The 26711-nt window shown below is 36.0% G+C and overlaps 2 protein-coding genes across 12 annotated transcripts in view; one reads left to right on the forward strand and one right to left on the reverse strand.

Moving 5' to 3' along the window:
• SCAPER (S-phase cyclin A associated protein in the ER) overlaps window positions 1-26711 on the reverse strand; it is a 571361-nt gene that overhangs the window by 330677 nt on the left and 213973 nt on the right. For all 11 annotated transcript variants that reach the window (XM_050799824.1, XM_050799823.1, XM_050799825.1 and 8 more), the window contains one exon: window positions 155-291. In XM_050799824.1, coding sequence (XP_050655781.1) covers window positions 155-291 — 137 coding nt within the window. The remainder of the gene's footprint in view (window positions 1-154; window positions 292-26711) is intronic.
• Window positions 1-26711, forward strand: part of RCN2 (reticulocalbin 2) — a 466582-nt gene that overhangs the window by 173204 nt on the left and 266667 nt on the right. The window lies entirely within an intron of this gene.

A 26711-nucleotide genomic window follows, 5' to 3' on the forward strand; every position in this document is an offset into this window, starting at 1 on the left:
ATCAAGGAAAGTGGCTATAAATTAGGCTCATCAGTGTTATTTCCAAGGCTTTCATGAAGCAAACAACTTTAAACTTTTTTTGTCTTCCTTGGATTTACATTAAAAGATACATCACTAAGAATTTTTCTTTTGTTTTTAAGGGTATTTAAAGTACCTGAAGTTCATCCGGGCTTTTATCTTTTTGGCTTTTTTTTTATTTTTTTGCCGCTCTTCTCCATCTTTCAAAGTCTCTGCTGGAGCTGTACTTTCAATCACAATGTCAATAATATACTTCTTCAAGGAAAGATGCTCCTGCAAGATAAATAAATAAAATAATAATAATGAGAATGATTTTTTAAATATAACATAGGATTGCTATAGACTACAGTGAGTATAAGACATTTGATAAAACTAAAAGTAATCTCTGTAATACACTGGTTTCTACAATTGTTTTGGAAAACGTTGAAGAAACTGTTTTAAGATTTTTACACCACTGACTTCACTTCAGTGCATATCAGTTGTGCCTAATACTAAGGATACATGGACATAATCCCTACCATGATATCACACAAGTAGAGTAGGAAAGGTAAAATACATACACAAAACTATAATGCCATCTATAATACCAAGTCAATCGGAGATTTAGAGTGCTGTAATAACTCAAAGACAGAAACAGGATCACTGTTCACTAGGGGGAAAGGGGGGGAAACTTCAGGAAGGAAGCACCATATTTGCTATCCCTTGAAGAAAGGATAAAATGTGAACATACAGATATTAGGTAAGTATGTGTTTGGGCTGGGAGTGGATAAGGTTGCAGAAAGGAAAAAGGAGGTCATCTCAGAAAACACATCCTAGAGATGAGAAAGTGGAATGTGGGTATCGACAGCATAGCTTTGGTTCAGCGAGAGCACAGTGTTTGGTCAAGTTCTCCTCCTTATCCATCTTAGATTTTATGGCCTATCACTATAATCATTCTGTTGCCTGAGCTCAATTCTTTTCCCCCTTTGTTCTTTCATACATGCATGGCAAAATCCCAACCCTAAATCCAACTCTCGCCCTATTCTGAGCCTATGTCTGAAGCAGATTAATGTGGCTATAATTACAAACTTTAAATTTATGAAATTACACCTCAAGTGGCCTCTAGTATTCCCAGGCAGTCAAGCAACCTTACATTAGTTAATCTACACACTCGCCTTGCTAAAAATTATTTTAGACTCTCTCCTTAAATCTCCAATATCCCTCATCTCCTAACCCCATCTCTCAGTTCATGATCATGTTTATTTGATTAAAGAAAATAGCATTATTCAGATGAGCTGCCACACACTCCCACAGCTAAATGTGTCAAACAATCTGTATATGTGCTTGTACACTCTCTTCCCTCCTGTTGTAATATATGAACACATGTTCCTATCTAAGAGCAAGTCCTCCAATATACACTGAATCCCAATCCTTGTCTTGCATTTTTATGGTTATTTCTCCTCTTATCCGGATAATCAGTTTTCCTGTTTCTATTTAAATCATCTCAAAAGGATTCTTGTTCAGATGTCTCCATTTGGCTACTACCCTTTTGTACCAAAATTTGTTGAAACAAAGTGTATTTTGCCTCTACTTTCTTCACTCCCATTCACTCCCAAACTCATTTTAGTCCAGCTTTTGCCCTTACCACCCTTACCAATCTGCAAATTTTCCTTGTCAAAGTCAATAACGCCAGTGGCCAGTGTTCAGTTCTTATCTTTTTCTTGCAACTTTAGTCCTATAGGTCATTTCCTCCTACCCGAGACTCCTCCTTCACTTGGTTTCCTGATATCACATTGTCCTTCTAACTCATTGGCTGCTCCTTCTAAGTCTTCTTTGCTGGGTCATTTTTCTCTTCTTGACCTCTAAATGTTAAAGCATCCCAGAGCTACACTCAGAGCTTTCTTCTTCTCTATCCAAACTCATTCATTTAATGCAGTAACTTGAAATATTATTCATACACAGAAAATTCTCAAATTTTTATCTCTAGTTCTGACCTCTCTCCTGAACTCTATTCACCTGCACAAAAATGTCTCCTCGAATTGCTTGAACCTGGGAGGCTGAGGTTGTGGGGAGCCGAGATCATGCCATTGCACTCCGCCCTGGGCAACAAGAGCGAGACTCGGTCTCAAAAAAAAAAAAAAAAGCTTCCTCGGCCAGGTACAGTGGCTCACACCTGTAATCCCAGCACTTTGGGAAGCCAAGGTGGGAGGATCACTTGAGGGCAGGAATTCGAGACCAGACTGGCCAACATGGTAGACTCCTGTCTCTACTAAAAATACAAAAATTCGCCAGGCATGGTGGTATATGCCTGTACATACCTGTAATCCCAGCTACCTGGGAGGCTGAGGCAGAAAAATCGCTTGAACCCAGGAGGCAAAGGTTGCAATGAGCCGAGATCACGCCACTGCAGTCCCGCCTGGGCAACAAAGCAAGACTGTCTTTAAAAAAAAAAAAGTCTCCTCAAAATCTCCAATTAGGTGGAACATTTCCACAATCAGCATTTCAAAAATAACATGTCTACAACAAAACTCTTATGTTCCTTATATACATCAAATTGTTCTTCTGAGAGTGTTCTCTATTTCAGTAAATGGTACCATCATTTGCATAATTGCTCACATCCAATACATGCGCAAATCCTATCAGTTCTCCTTTCATATATATCCCCAATTCAACCACTTCTCCCTAACACCCTCACCTGCTCTAAGTCACCATCAGCATTCATTTATATTACTGCAATAGCCTCTGGTCTCGCAGTTTCTAATTTGACCCCACAGGTCTTTTCTCTATAAAAATGGCCACTTATTTTTTTAAAACAACAGTCAAATCACATCATTCCTTTTATCAAAACTTACATTCTCATCACACTTAGGGTAAATCCAAATTGCTCACCATGACCTACAAGGCTGAGTCATTGATCTCTCTGATCTATCTCATCTACCATTCTCTTCTTTCTTCACTAAAACTACACCCACAGTGGTCCTCTTGTTCCCCACATTCATCAGAAACGTTACTGCCTCCGGGCTCTATATGTTTTTCCTTTAGCCAAGAATATTCTCTTGGGTATTTGCATGGTCTTGACCAAAATGAATGCTCAGTCTTAACATCCTCTATTATTTGCCATCTCCTTATTCTATGTTTCTTCACAGGACTTGTTTCACATCACTGCCTAATATTACATATTCATTTTCAATTTCCGTCCTCAAACATAAGTTTCCCAAGGGCAATGACTTTGTCGTTTTGTTCACTGATGTTTCTATGTTTAGAACTGTGCCTGGCACATGGCAAACACTCAGTAAGTATGTGTTAGATAAGTAAAAAGAGAGTTAATGTAATAACAACTAATAGTATTTTTCAGCCCTTATTACACAAGATACATTGAGCTAAGTACTTTATATAAAATCATTCATCTCGTCCTTACAACTATACTTAGAACATACTTAGAAGGTATATATTTTTATTATCCTCATTTTAACTATGAGAAAACTTGGACACAAAGTTAACTTTTTCAAAGTTAGAAGGCCAAAACCATGACTGAGTGACATTGCAGCTAGTAAAGTGACAGAGCCTAAATTTAAACCCAGACAGGGTGATTAGGGAATCCACATTCTTGACTACCTTAGAGATACGGCTGGAAGTAGGTTTGAGCTATAGAATTGTGCTCACTTTCCAAATTATGAACCTACCAACAAAAAACAAGCAACAACAAAAAACAAAAACCCCACAGTCAAACGAAGAAAATGTTCTTTCACTGTAGAAGCAATTATTTTCTTTGATAAACTAGGCCTATGGTATACTATACCTTTATACGGTAGCACTAACGCAAAGCAATGATTTAAGTAGTAAGTACACACATATAAAAAACTTAAAATAACCCAGGTTTTTCTTTTCAAAGAAAGAACACAGCGAGTGGCAGGGGGAGAAAACCCTCTTCTCATTATCTCCCAAAGACATATGGAACAAAGCAAGTCATATACGAAAGCACCATCCATACTACCATTTACTGAACACTTACTATGTGATTAGCAAAGGACTGGATCAAGTACATACATTATTTCCTATCATCTTCACAATTCCATAAAGCAGGTGGTAGTATGTGTACATTTCACAGATGGTTAACAAACACAGATGTTTACAGATGCAAACCTCAAAGAAGTTTGGTATAATGCTCATGGTCACAAAGCTCAAGATCAAAACCATGACTGACTTTACAAGATCAAGGTTTTTTACTACTCCATATTCCCTCCTGCCATGCTGCTCAGGCAGGCTAGTCTCCGACATGTTATTTGATCACTGCACTAAGGAAAAGAAATATTCTAAATGATATCTTCAGTTTTGTGAAAGGTCCAAATCATACTATTTTCAGTTGTATATAAATGTTATTTACATACCTAACAGAAACCACTAAGGAACTTATACAGAAATGCAGTCACTATGCAAAAACTTGGACTCTATCCAGAACTATCAAGAATCATACCTTTGTTATAGACAACACCTTTACACACATATTCACATACAAAACTACATACATCAGGCATTCATATTAATGTTAACATTTTTAAAATCTCAAACCAGAGACAAATGAGCATATGTTTTTGTTTGACTTAATAGTAAACTTTTTCTTAACACAAAAATGTGTTAATTATACAAAAAATACACAAATAAAAATTAAGATTAAAATATTTCTAATAACTAGAAAAAACTAATGTTTTGAAGTATATTCTTCTAGACATCATTCTTTGTACATATAGTTCTTTAAAAATAGGCTATCCCATTTATAAAATTTTTAAATTTGCTATATTTGATATAGATACATATTCTTTCCATTAAATAATATCCTACAACATAAGCTAATAGATGTAAGCTATTCCATTTCATGAATATACCTATTTTGCCTAATGCCTTATTGTTAGATATCTGGATAATTTTTAATTTTTCAATGTCATAAATAGTGCAACAAAATATTCCTATAACTCAAATTTAAACAAATAGTCAATTATTCCTTTATGATCAAATCACAGAAATGAAAAACCTGGGCAACAGATTACACATATTTTTAAGACTTTTGATAAGTACTCTCAAACTGAATAATCAAAATGGGAATTAATTTATGTCCCCACAAGTGGTTTGCCAGTATGTGGTGTTCCTGTTTTGTTTCTAAATCTGTTGATTAGTTAACTAAAATATTGGTATATTTTAGTCTGCGTTTTGTTTTCTGTGACTTTGGATGTTTCTTCTGTTCCTTTCTATAAACACATTTCAAGTCTTTACATACTAACTTTTAATGGTTTGCATTATGCTTTTGCTTTTTCTAAGAGAGAGATCACCTTTTGATGATAAAAGAGTAATAATCATCTATCTTTCTATTAAAATAACTACAGTGTTACACAGGAACAAAGTTTTGACATGGTTTCTGAAGATGGAAAGCACGTAAAAAGAAGGGTTTTCAACATTGAGGGAGTGGTTTAGTAAATTACGGTGTATTTCTATGAAGAAGTAATAGTCATTAAAATCCTTATTAAAGGTTGGGTGCGGGGGCTCATACCTGTAATCCCAGCACTTCCGGAGGCAAAGGTGGGTGGATCGCTTGAGCCCAGGAGTTCGAGATCAACCTGGGCAACATGGAAAAACCCCATCTCTACAAAATATCAGCAGGACATCATGGCGTGCACCTGTGGTCCCAGCTCCATGGGAGGCTGAGGCAGGAGGATCACATGAGTCCAGGAAGTTGAGGCCACAGTGAGCCATGACTGCACCACTGCACTCCAGTCTGGTAACAGATTGAGATTATAAAAGAAGATTCTGAGAAGATGGTGGCAGTGGTAGCAGAATTTTGAACTCACTGAATTTCCATATAAAAACATAAAGAGCAATTAGATATTAAAGCAAAACCCATGAAAAATACTTACAACCATACAAAGTGACAAGGTATTCCCACAACCCCCAAATAGAAGTGAGTGTGGACAAACTACCATCAGATAAGTAGCGTTTCAGTGTCTGCAAGAGAAATTAGAGGGAAACATCAGGATGAATAATGAATATCGGAATATAAGAACCCTAAAAAAGGAACAGTTATTCACTGGAGAGTTAACAGGCTAATTTGAGAACAGCCTTTGAAAGTGAGAGGGGCTCTGACCCTTCAAGAGGAGGTGAGTAAATGGTCCTTGCATTAAGAAGGTCTGATCTGACTAGTGGAGGGTAGCCCTTATGACTCTGGAAATAAGCTACCAGGGCTCCCTTCCAGGAGAGGGCTCTAATGGGAGAAACTGCTGGGGAAGAAATTTAAATTGGACAAACTAAGGATAATAGAGACAAAGAGGAAAACAATGCCTAGCTAAAAGCACAATAGGAAAACAGAACCAGGAAACCTCAGAACTCAAGCCACTACATTTTTCACAAAAATAGTATAAGAGGGATCTCTATGAAGTTAGAATGGCTACCCTAAAACATGTCCTTCTAAAAGTTTCATAAAACTAATTCCATGTAAAAATTAGCAAGAGAAAAGTATCAAGGTCAAATGCCAAAGTTATCAGAAGAAAACAAATAAGTAGAATAGCAACCTTACAAACAACAACAAATCATACCAAAAAAATGCATGCACAGGTCAAAAAATTAACTTTCTATTTCAAAATAAGCTGAAACACACACAAAAAATGATATAAGGCATGAGAGAACAACAGAAATCACTATCTTAAAAACTCAATAATTAGGTCTTAAAACTCAAAAAAAGATTGCAATGAAAGAAATCATTTAAGAAATAAAAACAAAACAGAAGATGTATAAGAGTAAATAAACACAACAAATAATGCCTCAAAACGTAAATAAAAAGGATACAATTTTTTCAATAAAAAAATTTGAAAGTGGAATAATTTACTTTCAATAAATAATTTGAAAGTAAGTGGAAATACTGAAGAGGAGCAAAGATGAGATCAAGATAATAGGAGTTCTTGATAAAGTAAACCAAAGCAAGAGAATAGATCAAATATTAAAAACCTTAATCCAATAAAACTTTCAAGAATATAAAAAGAATCACTTCTCGGCCTTTTGGCTAAGATCAAGTGAAGAATATAAATACTGAAAGAGTACACCATACACTCGAAAATACTGACCTAGAGAGGCTAATATTGACTTATCTTATTAAAATTTCTGGGCCTTAAATAAAAAGAAAATTTATTTCAGCATTTAGGGGGAAAAAGAACAAGTAACTTACAAGGAAAAAAACTGGATTATCATCAGACTTTTTGACAGCAACATTTTATGCCAAAAGAAAATAATGTATTTAGCATCATCAAGAAAGAAATATAAGCTAAAGATTTTCTATCTAGTAAAATTAACTTTCAAGCAAAATAAGCACAAATTATTACCAACATTTTAAAAACCTGGAGAATATTATTCTCATAAACCTTTCTGAGGAATCTACATGATTCCTCAGAACATGCCTCAGAAAAGAAAAATGACAGGAGAGACATGGACAAGGACTACTGGTGAACATTACATATACACTTACAGAACTGAGACTAAACTAGGTATAAAAGCTAAAGAATCCAGTGTATAATGCTGGTGTCTCAGATTTATCATCATGTTACTATTTTTAAAAGACGGGGAGAATGGGGAAAACATATGAAAAGAATTTTAAACTGTTCTCGGTAATTACACTGATGGTGGTACTATTAGTAATGTTATTCTCAGACTGTTGCATGTGTTGGGCAGGATAGAGTAAATGTGGTTATATTATAATTCTGTCATCTCCTCTGTCCTTGAGAACCTGATATTTGGTATGGAAGAAAAGAGATACAGGATGCAATACTGAAGAGGTTGAATAGACACACACCTATACACATATTTCATTTCTTCATTTTCTAATTCTGTTCACAATGATCAACCCATACTGCAATGAGCATCTCTTATTATGGTCTTGAAATATCATTTCCCAGTAAAAGTAAGCAGAGTTTCTTACCAAAATGGCTGATAATAAGTCTAACACCTTGTAAACTGGGTAGCAAGGCAACTATCAAATTCGACTGGGCTCATGTCAAAAGGACTTGAAAACAAACTCAAAAAGACTCTCACTGAAGAAAAGATGGCATAATTTGAGATTCAAACAGGAAAACTACAAAAAAAAATGACTGAAACCCATTAAAAATATTTAAATCTATCAGTTCATAATTTATCTATACACACACACACACACACACACCCCCCACATACACCAATCAGATAACTTTGGAGGATAACAGGAAACTAGTTTGTTATCTTGAAAACTGATAAATAATAAAAAATGTGTATTGACTCACATACACATATACAAACTGTACTCAGTAACCAAATAGTAGATGAGGAAACCATTTCTTTATAAATGTATTACAAATAATAAATGAAAATGAAATGCACAATTGGAATATCCCCATATCTATGAATTAGTGGATCTAGGTACTAAGTGTCAATAGCTGATACGTCAATACCACAAAAAGAAAAAACAATCAAACGATATGTTCATCTTGATGAAAGAACTCAACACCAATTACAGTCTTACCAAATGAATCAAACCTGAGTCTAAGACTCTAGGTTCATGTATCTACAAGGGAGGAAATAAAGAGGACAAAGAAAATATTGCACTGCACCAGATTCCATAGTAATAGAGCTTTAAAGCAAGTCACATAAGTCTTTTACTATGAACTGAATTTCCCAGTCCCTCTTGTAGCTTGAGGTGACGATGTGACTGAGTACACATTAATGGAAAATGAATGCATACTTGGTGTTTTAAGGTCCATTTACTCTTCCCTTTCTGCAAATTGCAACAGAAAAGAGCCTGTAACAACAGCTCTGATCATGAAGGGAGGGCATACCTGAGGAGATGGTAAAGACAGAAGATGGGTCCCTGAAAAAACATGTCACATAAAGCGACCCTGAAAACCTGGTCTGCTTACCTCAGAACTGTACTGTAAAAAATAAATTTCTTTGTTCTTAAAATCACTGTATTTTGGTGCTTTTATAGCAGCTTAGACCTTTCCCTAATACAATTATGCAGAAAAGTTTTATACATATTTTGTGTGTATTTACATGTATACATTAGCATGCATAAGGTAACATAAGAAAAGGCAAAAATTAAAATTTCTCACTAGATGATTGTGACAAGTTTTAAATTTCCTCTTTTATAATAAGCATGTATTACTTTCAGAAGCAGAAAGAAAATCTCCATAAAAAATAGCCATAATGAAATGTTATCTGGAATTGACTTCAAGATAGTAGTTACAGAGAGTGGATGGAATGTCAACGAGGCAGGATTTACCACAAGTTTATCACTGCAAGGTTGTATGATGAGTAACTGGAGGTTCATCATACTATTATGTATGTTTTAAATTCACCATAATAATTAGTTTACAAAATAGTCATTTTGTAGAGAAAAATAATATATACATATGAATCTTAAAATTCCATGTTTGGCTTGCCAAATAAATAAAATTAAAATATTTATATCTCTCAAGCGTGTAAGATCTGAACTTAAAACGAAATTAACACATTTGTGCACTATTCAAGCACTGAAAGCATATACTATACTGCAAGTTTGAAATTTGTTATAAGGATAGGAGAAAACAATCTTCTGCAGAAAAGTAAAATTAATAAGGACATGCTTTACTGAAAGAAGAGGTGATATATTTGTATTGACCTCGTCACTGTCTTGCCTGGTTCTCTTATGTCTGAGGCTATGGAACAGGACAAAATTTAACTGGCAATTACAGAAAGATGCAGAAGCTGAACCTTCTAAGTAACAATGCTGACAAAAAAGGGTTAGGCTCTGCTTTCTGGAGCTACTTTGAAATGAAGGTTCTAATGCCCTTCCCCTAATTCCATAGCAAAATCTGCTATGATACAAAGAACACTAGCAGGATCTATACACTAACCTGTAGGTTCTGAAATTACTCTTCCTGCTCTAGGTCCAGAATAAAAACACTTGATCGCTTCTGTACTTGGGCATGCAGCACTCTTCACTCTGTCCTCACGGGTGGGTAGTCCATTCCATGAAACTGGCTTTTTTTTTCTTTTTTTTGAGACGGAGTCCCACTCTGTCACCCAGGCTGGAGTGCAGTGGCCCGATCTCGGCTCACTACAACCTCCGCCTCCTGGGTTCAAGTGATTCTCCTGCCTCAGCCTCCAGAGTAGCTGGGATTACAGGCGCCCGCCACCACGCCTGGCTAATTTTTGTACTTTTTTATTTTTTTTGAGACGGAGTCTTGCTCTGTCCCCCAGGCTGGAGTGCAGGGGCGTGATCTCGGCCCACTGCAAGCTCCGCCTCCCGGGTTCACGCCATTCTCCTGCCTCAGCCTCCTGAGCAGCTGGGACTACAGGCGCCCGCCACCACGCCCGGCTGATTCTTTGTATTTTTAGTAGAGACAGGGTTTCACCGTGGTCTCGATCTCCTGACCTCGTGATCTGCCTGCCTCGACCTCCCAAAGTGCTGGGATTACAGGCGTGAGCCACCGCGTCCGGCCAATTTTTGTATTTTTAGTAGAGTCGGGGTTTCGCCATGTTAGCCAGGCTGGTCTCGAACTCCTTACCTCAGGTGATTCACCCGCCTCGGCCTCCCAAAGTGCTGGGATTACAGGCGTGAACCACTGCACCTGGCCGAAACTGGGTTTCTTAATTTCTTCTTCTCCCTACTCATTGCTCGAGATTCCTGCTGTGATTTGAGCTCTGCTCAGAACCTTAGAATGCAACCTTTGGATCCTGAGCCTTGATGGCATCCTTCCTTAACACCCCACTTCCTTCACCCAGCCTGCACTGGCTGGGATCAGGAAAAACCAGAAATTTTACCTCCTTTTACTTCAAATTCTATTCTCTTCAAGTCATCTACAGCTCTAGCCATCAAAAAGATGGAGGTCTTTGGATACTGGTATACATGCCTCTGTTCTATAGTCACATTTCATAACAATCTACCTTGCTAAACAGTCAACTAGTCTTATACCCCAGTCTATTTAATATTTAGTAAGTGCTCAGTCAAAAAAAGGTACTTTAAATAATTTTATTTCTGAACAATTACCATAATGAAAGAGATGTACAAAAAGATTTCTCTATAAAGATATTCACTGCAGTGAGATTTACAACAAAGTATCAGCAGTGGGAAATTAATTACATAAGTTTTGGCACATGTATTGAGATACTATATAAATTTAATTCTAAACAACATTAATTATATTAAAATTTTATTGTATAATGTTAAATAAAAATTCTGGATTCAAATCTATGCAATGCAGTTTATATATAAATGTATGAGTTTTATATATTTGGGCACAAAAAGCAGAAAATAATTAGATCAAAATGTTAATACAGCAGGCATTACTTTGCTTTTGCTTCAATCTTCTACAATATATATTAATATGTACTTTATTATAAAATTAATGTTATTAAGGAAATGGAAGGAAAAGCAGTATCTTTCAAGTAAAGAGGGTCAATTTGCATAAGGTTATAGTTGTTGTACAGTATCTGTTGTAAAGACATCCCTCATCTTTTTGTATCTACTCTCAAAGCTAATTATTATTATGTCCACAGGCACAAGCAAAAGCAAAGATATACCCTGTGAAACTCAGTAGTTAAGATTTACTTACTCATTTTCAAAATGTGAATCACAATAAAAATCTTCCCAAAAGGTGCCTGGATCTCCTTCCTTCCTAATATAATTTTTAAAATGCAACTTCTAGTCTCACTAAATCCTGCATAATACAATTCCTATCTCCAACTAAGAGAATCAGAAATTAGTCTTAGTTGACCATATTTCATACTGTTAATTCTAATTAAGCCTTAACAGAGACACTGTTTTTATTTTAGGTATAGAAAGCAGCTTGATGCAGTAGAAGCAGCACTAACCTGTGAGTCAAGAGATCCACACCAAGATAAAGTCTGCAACTCATAACAGACTGACTTCTCTAGGCATCAGTTTCCTAATTAGTAAAATTAAGGGATTACATAATAAATTCTAAAGTCCCCCTTCCCTAATATTCTAAAAATCAATGTAACAAGCCCAAAAGTTAATTATGGTGGCTAATTCCACATACACAATAAAATTTTAAGTCTAGTTTTTAAGTCACACCTGTAAAATTTTAAACAACACTGCTATAGTTTAAAATACTAATAATGTGTATAAAGAAATGAATACATATGCAGACATGATCTCATCAAAGTTTACACCCTTCTTATTCTTTTAATTACCTTTTATGGCATACTAGACCAAAGCTCTGGTTTTCCTAACACAATTTACTGTATTCTCTGAAATAATTCATACTCAGGTTTATGACCTTGAAAGTCTATCAGACTCCTCCTAAAGGTTTCCATATTTCCTATTTTTTAAGAGAGATGGGGAAAAAATACTGACCGATAGGTTCATGATCTTTGGAAAAAAATAAAAGTTCTAAAAACAGAATAGGCAGGAAATATAAATGACACAACATAGAATTTTATTAAGCTGCCATTTTTAGAGTTTTGTCAAGTGTTGCCTCAAACACATTCCATAAAACGTGGCACAATGAAGCAAATAATCTCCTTCCCATTATTTTAAAATATAGCAATAGAATTTAGAATATTTAAAGATATTTTTCTTCTGAGATCAAAAGGATTTAAATGAAAAAAAGGATCCAAAGCTTAATTACAGTAATATAAAATTTTTTATTAGAAAATCAGAGCTTTTTTTCAATAAAAATTCAATGTCTTAAGACACTTACTTCTTTACAGTTTATTTTCAAGACCAGGGTGGAAACCAAGTTACAAATCTAAATACATAAAAAATTAGTGCAATGGTTTTCACATGTCATTTGAAAAAACATTTTCCTCTCAGTCTCAGTCTACACTTTATGAACTTCGGAATCTAAAATCCAATTTTATCAGTTTATTGAAAAATCCATTTTTTTCTCACATTTAAAAATATTATTAAGTATACCACTGTTTTAAGCCTGCCCAGCATGACAACAAATAAGATAAATAGGAAGCATTTATAATATTCCCTCACTGCCTTCTACCCAAACTGGGAAGGGGTGAGGGACTGAAGGGTTAAAACTGGTACTTCTTGTTTCTCTGGATGATGAAGAGGGTGAGAGAAGTAAAAGGTGAGGAAGGTATAGGAGGGCAGGAAAGAGATCAAGGTATCTGGAAGAGAAAGAAGAAGGAAAACTGGCAGAACAAGACAGAGAAACAGATGAAAGAAGGGAAAAATAAAGGAACACTCATCTAAAAACAAAGGGCATTTTTAGACATCACTTCATCACATATTTCGTATAGCATCCCCATAGATACAGCATACTGAAGATAATAAGTTAGAGTTTTAGCTCAATTCACTAATATTTAATTCAAAACCTACTATGTATCAAGGGCTTATGCTAACTGCTTAAGTTAAGGAAGAATGATTCTCTGGGGACAGAGTTTTATTCAGACTAAGACCAAAGGAATCTGTAGTAAACTGTTCTTTTCATAGATGATCACTCATCCAAGAAAACATTCCAACAGATTATGTTCCAGAAAGTACACAGACGAACTCTTTAAAGCTGACTGTAATTACTAATGTCTTGGATGGCATTAGTCGTATCAAATAAAGTATCCATGGATAGTATTCAAACACTATTCAAAAATGAAGACAACAGAAAAATTACTTAATTCATATAAAAATGAGTGTGTTTAGAGATTCAAGAAACTGTGAAATTTGTCAGAGATGGGCTCACATGACATCATTTACCTATGTTTCCCTAGCACCTGGCCTAACAGAGATTACACAAGCAAGTGCTCAAGAAATGCTTTAAAAAATAAAAGAAGAAGACTGACAGTTCCATTATATTAAAGTTTAAAATTCTGTCAAACAGTAGATTTGAGAAATTCTGAAAATCTGAAATGCAATGCCTTTTTATCATTTATGCATCATTTATTATTTATGCATCATTTGTGACTGCATCACTTTAAACATATATGGCAATGACAACTTTTGAAAATAAGTATGTCATTTTAATTATACAAAAGATTCAACTCTGCTAAGGTCCCTTTCCACAGATACAGGATATACTTATATTTTTATCAGTGACAATTTATTTGTTATATTGTTTAAAGGGACAGATAAGAAAAAATAAAGCTAATGAAATACTGTGAAACAGACACCACGCAGAAGAGAAAAGCCATCCACTGATAAGGATGACAGTTCACCATCTGTCCCCCCGCCACTCAGTGACAATTACAAATACTCCATCAGTTTTCTGGTAGGTGGCAATGATGAATGAGGTAAAACCTTCTTTTGCAGATTCTGATGTTCCTTTCTGATCTAATCTGAGGTTTAACAGATGACTCAAAGGAAAGCCCACAGTTCAAAAAGGTTACTAATTTATCATGCTGTGAAGAATAAGGAAGGTCTGAGCTCAATATTGCAACAAGGAATGATTCAGTGGTACTGAACCATGCCTTTTAATGAAAGGTGTTTTCTCAGAATTCTCAGATTTCAAATACAGCAACGTGGCTAGTATCAGCTTCATCCTTAGAAAATATTTTAGTAATAGAGTAACAGTAATACCTTGTATCACAAATAATATCAATCTTTCAAACCAAGATCAAAGGGAAAATAATGCTCAGAACCAGAAGTCCTTAGTTTCAAGTAGCTTCCACACCCATAGGTGACAAGGGCTTGAGAGTGTCAGCAGCTTCATCACAGTGCTGTTAACTTCTACATACTGACCAAAAAAATACATGCAAATGTACAATACATAGGTTAAAAGTATAAGGTTAAAAGTACAATGACAGAAAATGATATACTATCCTAACACAACAGAAAAGAAAGCTGAAATGGCTATATTAATAATAGACCAGGTAAATTTCAGAGCAAAGAATATGCACAGGGATAAAGTAGGTCATTTCATGATAATAATAATACTACAGGGGCCAATTAAGAAAACCTAACAATCCTTAGCATTTGCTATACCTTGGATGTTTGTCCACTCCAAATTTCATATTAAAATTTGATCCCTAATGTTGGAGGTGGGGCATACTGGGAGGTTATTGGGTCATGGGGGTGGATGCCTTACGATTAGATAAAGGCCCTTCCTCAGTGGAGCGGTGAGTCCTTCCTCTATTAGTTCCCATGAGAGCTGCTGGTTAAAAAGAGCCTAGCACCTCCCTCTTCACTCTCTTGCTTCCTCTCTCACCATGTGATTTCTGCATGCACCAGCTCCTCTTCACTTTCTGCCATGAGCAGAAGCACCCTGAGGACTTCACTATGTGCTCAATCTTAAACCTTCCAGCTAGCAGAACTGTGAGCTAAAGAGATGTATTTTCTTTATAAATTAACCGGCCCCAGGTGTTCTTCTGAAGCAACACAAAAACATACTAAGACACATTTATACAGCTAATAATACAACTGAAAACTACATGAAGACAAACCCACAATTAAAATAAGAAATTTCAATATCCTCTCTCAAAAACTGGTGAGACAAGAGAAAATCAGCAAGGATACAGTAGATGAGCAAACTTTTGAGGTGATAAATTTGTTCACTATCTTGATCATGGTGATGGTTCCATGGTGTTATGTATATGTCAAAATTTATTAAATTATACACTTAAAAATCAGGGTAAAAATGTATGATAGTTATATCTCAAGGCTCTCCACTGTAACTACACATTTCTAAGAAAAATCTATTCCTAACCCTATAAATGAAAGAACTTACCCAATTTTTGAATTTTCTACAATAAGACACATTGTAAAATAAAATAATTATGCATAATATATTACAATACTATTAAATACTGTGTCCACTTAAAAAAAAATCCTCAACTAAAAGATAAATACCATAAGACTGGTTTAAAAGAAGAAACTCCAGGCACAAGCTATTTATAGGAGACCCATCTAAAACCAAAGGGGATACAAAACAGTGTAATGGCGAAGATGGCCAACTAGATGCAGCCAGGAGGAACATCTATCACCCAGTAACTGGGACATGGAGGTGACTGGCATACTCTGAGTAGACTGTCACGGGGAAGCAGCGAGTGTGAACAGAAGCAGAATGCAGATGCTGGGATGAAGAGGGAGGAAGCTGGAAACACCACATGGGGATACTGAGAACCCTGGCCATGGGGGTGGATGCCTTACGATTAGATAAAGGCCCTTCCTTGGTGGAGCGGTGAGTCCTGCCTCTATTAGTTCCCATGAGAGCTGCTGGTTAAAAAGAGCCTAGCACCTCCCTCTTCACTCTCTTGCTTCCTCTCTCACCATGTGATTTCTGCGTGCACCAGCTCCTCTTCACTTTCTGCCATTAGCGGAAGCAAGGACTAGTTCTTGGCACCCAGAATTCCTGGGGAAGGGGTGAGTTGAGGAGGTGAGGAGTGGCCTCTTCTCTCCACAGATCCCTGGAATCCTAGCAGCAGGAGACATCACAACCCCCAGAGACACTTATGCCAACAGGAAAAGCTGCTTAGAGGGGCGGTAGGGGCAAGACTCCAGTCTGTGTGAAGCCCAGAGGGTTTGGTGTGGGAAGGTCTGCAGTAGAACCTGGCAATGACTGACCATCCCCCAAGGCTCACCATGCTCCTTTAGGAGATTTTAGCCTTAGAGTGACTGTCAGACCTGGACAGGGCAGAGTGGTCTTGCCCATGAGACAGAGGCAGTCCCACCTGGGCACCGCCCTATATGCTAGCCTCTCCTGCAGCCCCAGATGACTGTGCCACTTGGAGCTCTGCCTCAGATGCCCAACCAGGGTGCTGCTGGGGCTCTTCATATGTTCTTTGTCAAAACACTTCACCTGACCATCAGAGAGCTCCATTAGACTGGGCCCTGCTGAAATGTACCAGCCTACCCACAACCTTCCCCAGGCACTTTGCCAGCATGCAGAAGCCCATTGCCACATACCCACAGCTGTGACAGTACACACACAGGCAGAACTCACCTCCCTTCCCTCCCCACCTTGCAGTGCACATGTGAGCAGACCGCTGTGCCACTGCTGCTGGCACAAGCACATCCCAATGATGCCCCCAGCTGACATGGAGGTACCCAGGTGTGCCATCATTGCCAGTTACAATGTGCACACAGACATTGGCGGCCCCGTGCCCATCAACACCCTGCCATTGCAAGCACGAGTGCAAACACAAATGCTGGAAACCCTGCCCCACCCCTGCTAACACAAGCACAAGCAGGAAGGCCACAGTCCAGCTCCCGCTGCTATGCCACCATAGCCAACATAAGCATACCCCAAAATACTGTGGCATTTGCTGACACATACAAGTGAGCATGAATCCCAAGGCACCACCTCGAAAAAGCACTTTGGCTGGCACCACCCATCAGAGTGTTGTGGCCAGTAGACCAGAAATACTTCAGCCCCTCCAGGAAAGCAGGTTCCTAACCTCAAGGGGCCAGAAAACAAAGCAGAGTGCTGGATACTAGCCCCCCAGAGTTACAGCATACAGCCTAGGGGTACTGAGTTGAGCTCTGGCCCCCTAAAATTTTCCAAATATGAAGTTAGCCAACTGAGACCACCTTGTAACACAACGAAACCCCAAGGGCACCAAATAATACTAAAAACAAAACGACCCCATCCAAAGCACAGCAACTTCAAAGACTGAAGGAACATCAGCCCACATACATGAGAAAGAACAAGATCTGTGGCAACTCAAAAAGCCTGAATGTCTTCTTACCTCAAAATTACCACATTAGTTCCCCGGGAATGGTTCTTAACCAGGTTGAAATGACTGAAATGACAGACACAGAATTCAGAATATGGATAGGAACGAAGACCGTTGAGATTCAGGAGAAAGTCAAAACCCAACCCAAGTATCTAAGAAATATGATGAAACAATACGCGAATTAAAAAATGAAGTGCTCATTTTATGAAAAAAAAAATTGATCTGATAGAGCCGAAAAACTCACTTCGAGAATCTCATAATACAATCACAAGTATTAACAGCAGAATTGACCAAGCTGAGGATAGAATCTCAGATCACAAACACTGGTTCTCCAAATTAACTCAGTCAAACAAAATAAAGAAAAAAGAATAAAGAAAAAAGACCAAAACCTCTGAGAAATATGGGATTATGTATTAAGACCAATCTACGATGCATTGGCATCCCTGAAAGACACAAAGAAAAAGCATGAAAATATGGAAAACACATCTGAGGGTATCATCCATGAAAATTTCCCTGATCATGCTAGAAAGGCCAACATTCAACTTCAAAAAACACAGAGAACCCTGCACAATACTATACAAAATGGCCATCCCCAAGACATACAGTCATCAGGTTCTCCAAGGTTGAAATGAAAGAAAAAAAAATGTTAAAGGCAGCTAGAAAGGCGGCACAGGTCACTTAAAAAAGGAATCACTATCAAGCTAACAGCAAACTGTTTAGTAGAAACCTTACGAGACAGAAGACATTGGGGGGCGGGGGTCAACATTCAGCATTCTTAAAGAAAAAGAAATTCCAACCAAGAATTCATACTGAAGAGTTGGGCGGGGTGGCTCATACCTATAACCCTAGCAACTCAGGAGGCTGAGGCAGGAGGATCGATTGAGGCCAGGAGTTGGAGTTCAGTCTTGTAATGGAGCAAGACCATGTTTCTAAAAATTAAAAAGAATTTCACATGCAGCCCAACTAAGCTTCAAAAGCAAAGGAGAAATAAGACCCTTTTCAGGCAAACGAATGCTAAGGGAATTCATTACCACAGACCTGCCTTCAAAGAGGTCCTTAAGGGAGTGCTAAATATGGATAGGAAAGATGGCTACCAGCCTCCACAAAAACACACAAGTATATAGACCATTGACACCATAAAGCAGTCACACAATCAGGTCTGCCTAATAACCAACTAACACCATGATAACAGGATCAAATCTGCACATACCAATATTAACTCTGAATGGGATAAATGTCCCAATTAAAAAGCACAGAGTGGCAAGTTAGATAAAAAAGCAAGACCCAATTACATGCTATCTTCAAGAGACCCATCTCATCTGCAATGACACCCATATGCTCAATGTAAAGGGATAGAGAAAAATCTACTGGAGGTGATGGACACCCCAATTACTCTGATTTGGTCATTACACATTGTATGCCTGTATCAAAACATCATGTGTACCCCATAATTATATGCAACTATTATATACCCATAGTAATTGAAAAATTAAAAATTAAATTTTAAGATATTAAAAACTTAAAAAAAAACTAAGGGAAGACTAAAAATAAAAGGATACTCAAACAGTATTATGACTAAGAAAGGGGTATAACTACAAATGAGGTAGAGACTTAAAAGGTACAAGAACGCTATCAATAACTACATGAAAATATTTTTAAAACAGTGTAAAAATAAATTCCTAGAAAACTCTTAACTTTGCAGAAGGGACTCAAAGGGAAATAAAATATTTAAATACGTTAGTAATTATTAATAATACTAAAGTGTTTAAGAATCTTCCAACCAAGAAAGGACAAGGACCAAATGAGTTTTACAGGGAATTTCTTTCAAAATTTCAAAGAAAAGACAATCCTGGTATTGTACAAATCTTCCAGAAAATAGACAAAAAAGAGTTTCTAACTTATTGTATGAGCATAATCCTGATAACCAAAGATGATGCAAAAAAGAAAAAATCATAAAACTCTATCACTCATAAATGTATATGCAATAGTAGTGAACAAAATATTAGCAAAGAATACACAAAAAAGATAATATACCAGTAATGAATTAGGGTTATTCCAGCTTAGCAAAAATAGTTTCATATTAGGAAATAAATATAAGTCACTATACTAAAAGACTAAACAACAAATAAATAAGCCAATATTTAGAAATTAGAAAAAGAAACTTCCTTAACTAAAAAGACTCGTTATTAAACACCTAAAGCAAACATCATTTTAAGTGAGAAAACTTTAGACTCATACTCTTTAAAATCAGATATGAGACAGAATGCCACCACTACATGTGTTCACCATGGTACTACAGATATGACCCAGTGTGATAAAAAAACAAAAGTAAATTTGAGTTATAAACAATGGAAATAAGCAATACAACCTTATTATTTGCAATGTGATTCTTTACATAGAAATCTCAATCTACAGACAAGTTACTGGAAATAAGAGTTTAACAAGAGGGTAAATATGAACTTGATATGCAAAATCATTTGCATTTCTATAGAGCAACAAAGTAACAGGTAAAAAATACCAGTAGGGGGAATTATAAAACCTTACTTATTAACAAATATTCTTAAAGGCCTAATTGAAATGTAATAATATGACATTCGCAAATAAGAAGAATATCAGGAAGATGTGAATTATTTCCCAAATGATCTGATTTAAAACAATTCTCGACAGTTTTTGATAGAACTTGACAATTCTGTAATGTATAAGGATGAGTAAAAGGACAAGAAGCCACAAGAAACATCTTGTTCTCCTGTGTATGAGAACAAGTTTATTAAGTAAGGTAACATGATAATGGAGCAGACAAACGAGCATAGGGAAGCCATAAACAGTTCATGCATGCATGAAAGGTAGCATAAAACAGAGGTGACATGTGAGATGGTGAAAGAAGAATCCAATAAAAGGAGCTGTAAAAAATAACTGAAAGTGGATTGAAGATTTAAATGTCAAAAACAAAACTTCAAAACACTTAATGGAAAATATAGGTGAAATACATCGTCAGAGAGGATTTTTGAAGCAGAACACAAAAAGTACTATCTATAAAAGACAATATTGGTAAATTTGATTGTTGAAATTAATATTTTTTGCTAACAGACATAAAAATATGAAAATCTAAGTTAAAAACTGTTACAGATATCTCCAATATATATATCTAATAAAAAATTAGTAACAATTTATGAAAAAAGCCTAAAAATAAAAAGCAAAAGTAAACAACCCAATAGAACCCAATAGAAAAGGGGAAGAACAGCCACAGACATTTTTTTTTTTTTTTGAGATGGAGTCTCCCACTCTCGCCCAGGCTGAAGTGCATTGGCACGATCTTGGCTCACTGCAAACTCCGCCTCCCGGGTTCATGCCATTCTCCTGTCTCAGCCTCCTGAGTAGCTGGGACTACAGGCACCCGCCAACACGCCCAGCTAATTTTTTTTTTTTGTATTTTTAGTAGAGATGGGGTCTCACCGTGTTAGCCAGGATGGAACCACAGACATTTTACAGAACAGGAAATACTTTCCTAAAACATGAAGTAATGCTTTATGTCATTAGTGATCATGTAAATAAAAATCAAGCCTATAATGAAATACCACTTTACACCTACTTGATTGGCAAATGTTAAAAACCCATATAATGCCAAGAGTTGTGGAGAATGTAAATCTACATCTTTTATACATCACTGGTAAGTGTGCAAACTGGTGCAATCAATTAGAAAAACAGTATGGGATCGTCTCTAAAATTGAACATTTATATACCATACTACTCAGCATTCCATCCTTAGGTATATACCCAAGGAAAACTCTTATACATGTACAAGTGGTATGTATAGGAATGTTAACACCAACACTACTTACAAACCAAAAACTTAAAAACAACACAAATACCAATCAACAGGATAGTAACAAATTGTGTATAATTACAAAACAGTACAGCAACCAAAACCAACAAACTAAAGCTCTTCATAGTAATTTGGATGAATATAAGCATTATAATATTGAAGGAAAAAGCACAAGTCCATAAAGATTATATACAGTGAGGTATTCTTCTTGTAAAGCAATAAACAACCAAAATAAAAGTATACATTTTAGGAATAGACCTACATGTAAAAAAAATCAAAATATAAATTATGAATGGGACAAGCGGGAAGAGGACCTATTAAGCAACATTAAACAAAACTAGGTTTACAATATTAATACCAGACAAAAATAATATTCAAGGAAAGAGGCATTAAATAGGAAAGACGGATGCTTCATACTCTTAAAAGGTAAACTTCACCAGTAAAAGAGATATAAAAAGTTATGACTGTGATGATAAATCTTTGGAATACATAAATAGCAAATACTGATTTTAAAAACACAAAGAGACGTGAAGAAATAACAATAATAGCATATTGGCATTCTTTCCATTTTGAGTAAAGGATTTAAATGAACAAAAACCAATCGGATAAAAAAGTAAGATTTACATGATAATTAAGACATTTGATCTAATAAATGTTATATATACCCAGAGAGAAAAGAGATTATTCTTAAAATTTTACAATATATTAAACTACAAAGAAAAATTAATAAACTCCTCATAGTGGAACCTATATAAACCATAATCTCTGACCAGAATCCAATGAAAGTAAAAATTAAAAATCAAAGAACAGTCCTCATATTGGCAACACATACTCTTTTTTTAATTATTATATTTTAAGTTCAGGGTACATGTGCAGAACATGCAGGCTTGTTACATAGGTATACACATGCCATGGTGCCTTGCTGTACCCATGAACCCGTGATCTATATTAAGTATTTCTCCTAATGCTATCCCTCCCCTAATCACCCCACCCCCCGACAGGTCCCAGTGTGTGATGTTCCCCTTCTTCTATCCACGTGTTCTCATTGTTCAACTCCCACTTATGAGTGAGAACATGCGGTCTTTGGTTTTCTGTTCTTGCAGTAGTTTGCTGAGAATGACGGTTTCCAGCTTCATCCATGTCCCTGCAAAGGACACGAACTCATCCTTTTTTATGGCGGCAAAATATTCCATGGTGTGTATTTGCCACCTTTTCTTTATCCAGTCTATCACTGATGAGCATTTGGGTCAGTTCCAAGTCTTTGCTATTGTGAACAGTGCCGCAATAAACATACATGTACATGTGTCTTTACAGTAGAATGTTTTATTATCCTTTGGGTATATACCCAGTAATGGGATTGCTGGGTCAAATGGTATTCCTAGTTCTAGATCCTTGAGGAATCACCACACTGTCTTCCACAATGGTTGAACTAATTTACACTCCTACCAACAGCGTAAAAGCACTCCTATTTCTCCACATCCTCTCCAACATCTGTTGTTTCCTGACTTTAATGATCGCCATTCTAACTGGCGTGAGATGGTATCTCATCGTGGTTTTGATTTGCAGTTCTCTAATGATCAGTGAAGATGAGCTTTTCTTCATATGTTTGTTGGCTGCATAAATGTCTTCTTTTGAGAAGTGTCTGTTCTTATCCTTTGCCCACTTTTTGATGGGGTTTTCTTCTCGTAAACTTGTTTAAGTTCTTTGTAGGTTTTGGATATTGGCCCTTTGTCAGATGGACAGATTGCAAAAATTTTCTCCCATTCTGTAGGTTGCTGATGATAATTTCTTTTGCTATGCAGAAGCTCTTTAGTTTAATTAGGTCCCATTTGTCAATTTTGGCTTTTGTTGCCATTGCTTTTGGTGTTTTAGTCATGAAATCTTTGCCCATGCCTATGTCCTAAATGGTATTGCCTAGGTTTTCTTCAAGGATTTTTATGGTTTTAGGTCTTATGTTTAAGTCTTTAATTCATCTTGAGCCAATTTTTGTATACAGTGTAAGGAAAGGGTCCAGTTTCAGTTTTCTGCATATGGCTAGCCAGTTTTCCCAACACCATTTATTAAATAGGAAATCCTTTCCCCATTTCTTGTTTTTCTGAGGTTTGTCAAAGATCAGATGGTTGTAGATGTGTGGTGTTATTTCTGAGGCCTCTGTTCTGTTCCATTGGTCTATATATCTGTTTTTGGTACTGGTACCATGCTGTTTTGGTTACTGTAGCCTTAAATGCCTTTTCTTTTTTTTTTTTTTTTTTTTTTTTCAGACGGAGCCTCACTCTGTCACCCCAGCTGGAGTGCAGTGGCAGGATCTCCGCTCACCGCAAGCTCCACCTCCCAGGTTCACACCATTCTCCTGCCTCAGACTCCAGAGTAGCTGGGACTACAGGTGCCCGCCACCATGCCCGACTAATTTCTTGTATTTTTAGTAGAGACGGGTTTCACCATGTTACCCAGGATGGTCTCTATCTCCCGACCTCGTGATTCGCCCACCTTGGCCTTTCAAAGTGCTGGGATTACAGGCGTGAGCCACCGCGCCCGACCCAAATGCTTCTTTCTTAAAAAGGAAAAAAAAATTAAATTCAAACTGTCTTCAATCAAAGGAAATATGTGGCATTAAATAACATGTCTTAAAACAAGAATAAAAACAAATTAATCATTCAATTGAGACGGGGTAGAGGGAAGGAAAGAGAAAGAGACTGAAAAAAGGTAGAAAGAAGAAAAATTTTAAAAACCATTAGCAAGTTTAAGGCAAAAAGAAAGTGTAAAATATTGAAATCAGAAAATAGAAAACAGATTTTAATGATTTCAAAGAGGCTTACTATGTGTATATACTTTTATTAAAATAAATTAGAAAATCTAATCTAAGAAAGTAATCTTCTAAGAAGATATCAATTATTGACTCAAGAAGATCTGGAAAATCTTAAAAGACAATGAACACAGAAGAAACTGATATGGTAGAGAAAAGCCTCCCCCTAAAAATGGCTTCTAAACCTGAGGGCCTAGAAGCAGTGACACCTCAGTTAATAATGAGCACCCCTTATATCTAGGTCTTGTTTTCTAAGTGTTATCCTTGAAAACAAAAAAAAACAAAGCTCCTTGGAGAAGTGGCTGATTCCAGGGCTAGAAAAGGAAGAATACCAGATAAGGCTGCGGCTTACAAGATTATAAAATGCCAGTAAAGAAGTGTTCAAAAAAAACTAAACAGGGCAATGTCAAAAAGACACAAAAACTGACTGAAAGAGTTCGTAATCACCAAATCTGGAACAGTATTAGCAATAAGATAATGTATACTAGAATATAACTCAAAGTAAAAAAATATATATCTGATATAAAAGATAAATAAATAAATAAGGAATATGGGCAAACCTTCCTTAACAGAAGGATTCCGAAAATTATATATAGATAGTCCTCCTCTGGAAGCTGAAACCTAATCCCTCCCACAGGTATCCCAATCCCTTGAAACCTGCTTCCAAGGTATGGAAAAGAAAAAATAGTCACTTCCCAGTGAAGAAACATTGCAAACACTACTGTGGCAAGAAATAAGTTATAATTGTATGTATCTTTGATATGATGTGCCTAAAGGACATTTCAACTCTATGGTATTCCCACCAAAAACATATAACCCAGGGTAATCATGAGAAAAAAATCTACAAACCTACTTCAGTCATCAGGCGAACCCAAATGAGAGATATTCTGCAAAATGCCTCACCCAGCACTCCTCAAAACTGACAGGGCCATGAAAAACAAGAAATTATAATAGTGATAGCCAGGGTCTGGAGGGAGGCAGGAATGGAAAGTTAATGTTTAATGGGCACAGATTTTCAGATGTTAAAGATGAAAAGAGTTCTGTGGATTAACAGTGGTGACGGTAGCATAACAATGTGAATGAACTTAATGACACTAAACTATAATATATACTTAAAAAGGGTTAAGATGGTAACTATCGCTTTGTATTTTACTTTGAAATCAGGGAGTGTAATGCCTCCAGCTTTGTTCTTTCTCAGGATTGCATTGGCTACTCAGATTTTTTTGTCATTCCATACAAATTTTAGGAGGTTTTTTCTACTTCTATTAAAAATGTCATTGAAATTTTGATGGGGATTACACTGAATCTATACATTGCTTTGGAGAGTATGGACACTTTAACAGTACTAATTCTTCCAATCCATGAACACAGGATATCTTCATTTATTTATATCTTCTTCAATTTCTCTCAGCAGTATCTTACAGTTTTCAGTGAAAAGACTTTTTACCTCCTTGGTTAAATTTATTCCAAAATATTCTACTTTTTGATGCTATTATGAATGAGATAATTTTATTAATTCCTTTTTCAGAAAGTTCATTGTTACTGTATAGAAACACAACTAAATTGCGGCAATCACTACACAGTGTTTGCATTAATATACAAATCATTATGTTGTACACACTGAATGTATACAATTGAATATACACAATTTTTGTCAACTATACCTTAATAAAGTTGGAAAAATAGTTAAGATGGCATATATTAAGTTTTGTGTATTTTACCACAGAAAACAAATTTTTCCCAAAAAACACATAGAGGAACATATAATTTTATAGATATATTAAACAAAACCTTTAAGGAAGAGACAATTTCTATTTTATGCAACATGTTCCCAGTAATAAAAACACAACAGGAAAATCTAGTCAGTTTATATATGAAGATGATACAATCTTGAGAAAGAAAAATAATAAGATATTTCAAAAACAAATTTAACTCTGTACTTTTAAAATCATGACCAAATTAAGTTAAATATTAATATAGACAAGCCATTAATATATCACATAAACAAATTGAAAAAAGAATTTTGCAATTTTGCCCAGAAAATACTTCTTGCTATAATTAAAGGAGAAAAGCAATCATAAGATGGAGAAAAAGTTCAACCCAAATTAATAACAATTTATTATTTTTAAGATCTTATAAAATTAGAGATAAAAAAGGACCTTCTTTAATATGATAAAACATATTTATAAAAACTATAAATCGATTAAATTAAAACTGCAAATTAGAAAGTAACAGGGTAAAACAAAGTCTTAATTTCATTCAGTTTAAAATGCCAAGTTACCAAACTAGCTACTAGTGTAACTCTAAGGTCACTTTGCACTCCGAATTTTACACCTTGACTAACACAGCTAAAAATCTGTTAAGAGTCAACTTAATTATTAATTCTTCTCTTTTGAGTTAATTCTAAAACTCTGAAAAGCAAGTTTGTATTCTTTCCTTTATAAAAATTATTTGTGGTCA

Source organism: Macaca thibetana, chromosome 7 (assembly GCF_024542745.1).
Source record: "Macaca thibetana thibetana isolate TM-01 chromosome 7, ASM2454274v1, whole genome shotgun sequence".
Classification (NCBI taxonomy): Eukaryota; Metazoa; Chordata; class Mammalia; order Primates; family Cercopithecidae; genus Macaca; species Macaca thibetana.